Below are 2,386 nucleotides of genomic sequence, written 5' to 3' on the forward strand. Positions count from 1 at the left end.
AGCCACGACGGCGCGCCTTCTTCAGGCTACGCTCTCAACGGTAAAATCATGCTCTCCTCCGCTATCATCCTCTTCGTGGCCGTTATTATGATCCTCTGTTTCCACACCTACGCCCGATGGCACTTCCGTCGTCAGAACCGTCGCATTCGCCGCCGTATTCGTGCTCACCTCCGCACTCTCTCCGCCTCCCCCGGTGACCAAGCTCTCGACCCGGCGGTTCTCGAAAAGATCCCGATCTTCGTATACTGCTCCTCCAACTCCAAGGTAGAGAAGGAGGAGTGCGCCGTCTGCTTATCGGAGTTCGAGGAAGAAGAAGAAGGCCGCATCCTCCCTAAGTGTGGCCACTCTTTTCACGTCAGTTGCATCGACACTTGGTTCCGCTCCAGATCCACTTGCCCGCTTTGCAGAGCTCCGGTGGTCCACCACGTAGTAGAAGAAACCGCTTCTTCTTCCTCGCCGTTGAGATTTGCCATGGAGGCTTGCGAGAGAGAACCCATTGATCTCGTCGGCGTCATGGTGGAGACTCCCAGAGACTTTGAATCTCATGGCTCGAATCCGGTCCTACTTAACCAAACCGGATCCAAATTCCCGGTTTTATCTTTGAAAAGGCTTTATATGGACTTTTTTATTCCGCGGTAAAAATATCATTGCTTTATTCTTTTTTAAAGCTGACACGTGGCACCGATATCAGATGGTCATTGAGGAGAGCGTGTGTAGTTGTGTACTCATCGATGAATCATGAATCTACGACGGTGTCGTGTTTATATAGTGATCGTGTTTATATAGTTGTGTACGTTTATTTGTTATTGATTAGTGGTGTTTTTCACTTTAAATTTGATTACCCGTTCCTGTTTATTATTACATTTCGATGAAAACAATACAAATCGTATAATGGAATCAGGCACCACTTAAAATAATTATATGATTGAGAACAAAAAAGAAAAACACATGAATAATTAAACAATACTATAATTAATTAATATGTCACTAATTAACAGTACGTATAAAGGTTAATTACGCGATCAGTCCACCCACGAAAGGCACTCCGGTTTGTCCGAGCCAGCCCTCACCAACAAGAAAATTAGTGACCGTGAAGTTGGAAGCATCAGTAGCGTTGATGACGTGATAACCTGGCCAAGTGACTCGGTTTGTGGTGTTAGATCCGGGTCCGGTATTATTGTATTCCGCATAGTAAAGTGTGCTCAATGCGAAATCGCCGGACCATGCATTCCAACCACTCGGCTCAAGAAAAGCGTCTATGTAAGTTTGCATTACAACGGTTCTCGAATATTCTTTCCAAGGTCGACCAAGAAAAGTTTTCACTGTATAGTTGCTCGTTGCCAAGTCATCCGCCGGTCTTATGGTACAACCATGGATCGCGGTTCCAGTGTTCTGGTTCGGGTCAGTGCGGCCTTGAGCCGTTACTTCGTTCGATTGACCTTTGCGAGGTTGACGCGGATACAAATTACAGTTTTGTAATACCACTGCAGCATTACCGAATATAAAATCCACGGTACCATATACATCACATTCACGATAAAACTGTCTGAGAGAATGTGTGTATAAGGTGTCTTGATAGGCTTCAAAACTGCAACTATAGAAAACAGACAAGTCCCCACCACTCCTCAATGCGACGGCTTGGCCCTTGGTCGGTCCTGCCGTATTGCGGATTGTTATGTTCACGCCAATAAAATTGGGACCTGATAGAACTGCCATTTGAAAAAAAATATATATATTGAGAGTTAGTTAATTACAGTTCAATAACAAAACTTTAAATACAAATAAATTCTCGTTTGAGGTGAATGTGGTCTGTTATGATTAAGAAAAACTATGAAACAAAAAGTAACTAAAAATAAATACTTGAAGAAATATTAATTCTAGTTTATTGGACTATGGTATTAGGTTAGTTGAGGACACGACGAATTGACGTGGAGTCGTCAAGAATTTTGGTGGACCATCAGACCAAGTCGCCATCCATTGCATGGGAAAGTCTATATATATACTAAAGGAAGGCTAAGTGGACTTACAATGATTATTTTTTATATTTTGCTAATAACAATTATTGTTTCTTAAACAATGATATATTTGTTTGAAAAACAAAAGTTTCTAAAACAATAGTAAAATCGCACTTGCACGAAGAAGCCATGTTTTGTGCACATGTCTTCATATTGTTCAAATATTTTTTTAGAATTGTGTGGACGAAACTCGAATGCTAATTTATATACTCATCCGTTTTAAACCGCATATTATGTTCTACCTTTTGCACGTAAAAATACAATTTTTCCTTTTAAATAATAATCAAAAATGTATATACTCAAAAAGAAAATTAGTTTTTTGAGGGATTAAAGATGAACTTACTAAATGTGGCGGAATTGAAAGTGGTCCA

The 2,386-nt window shown here is 41.0% G+C and overlaps 2 protein-coding genes across 2 annotated transcripts in view; one reads left to right on the forward strand and one right to left on the reverse strand.

The window, feature by feature from the left end:
• Nucleotides 49–639, forward strand: LOC104788719 (RING-H2 finger protein ATL64-like). The gene has a single exon (XM_010514504.1). The coding sequence runs from the start codon at nt 49–51 to the stop codon at nt 637–639; it is 591 nt and encodes a 196-aa protein (XP_010512806.1).
• Nucleotides 834–2,386, reverse strand: part of LOC104788720 (probable pectinesterase/pectinesterase inhibitor 20) — a 4,137-nt gene continuing 2,584 nt past the window's right edge. The window contains exons 3-4 of the mRNA XM_010514505.2: nt 2,359–2,383; nt 834–1,709 (exon numbers count right to left, since the gene is read on the reverse strand). Of these exons, the coding sequence (XP_010512807.1) occupies nt 1,015–1,709; nt 2,359–2,383 (720 nt within the window). The 3' untranslated portion in view covers nt 834–1,014. The remainder of the gene's footprint in view (nt 1,710–2,358; nt 2,384–2,386) is intronic.

Source organism: Camelina sativa, chromosome 5, assembly GCF_000633955.1.
Source record: "Camelina sativa cultivar DH55 chromosome 5, Cs, whole genome shotgun sequence".
Classification (NCBI taxonomy): Eukaryota; Viridiplantae; Streptophyta; class Magnoliopsida; order Brassicales; family Brassicaceae; genus Camelina; species Camelina sativa.

Excerpts from the sequence above, each read along its gene's own strand:
- LOC104788719 (XM_010514504.1), top strand. The coding sequence starts at position 49 with ATGCTCTCCTCCGCTATCATCCTCTTCGTGGCCGTTATTATGATCCTC.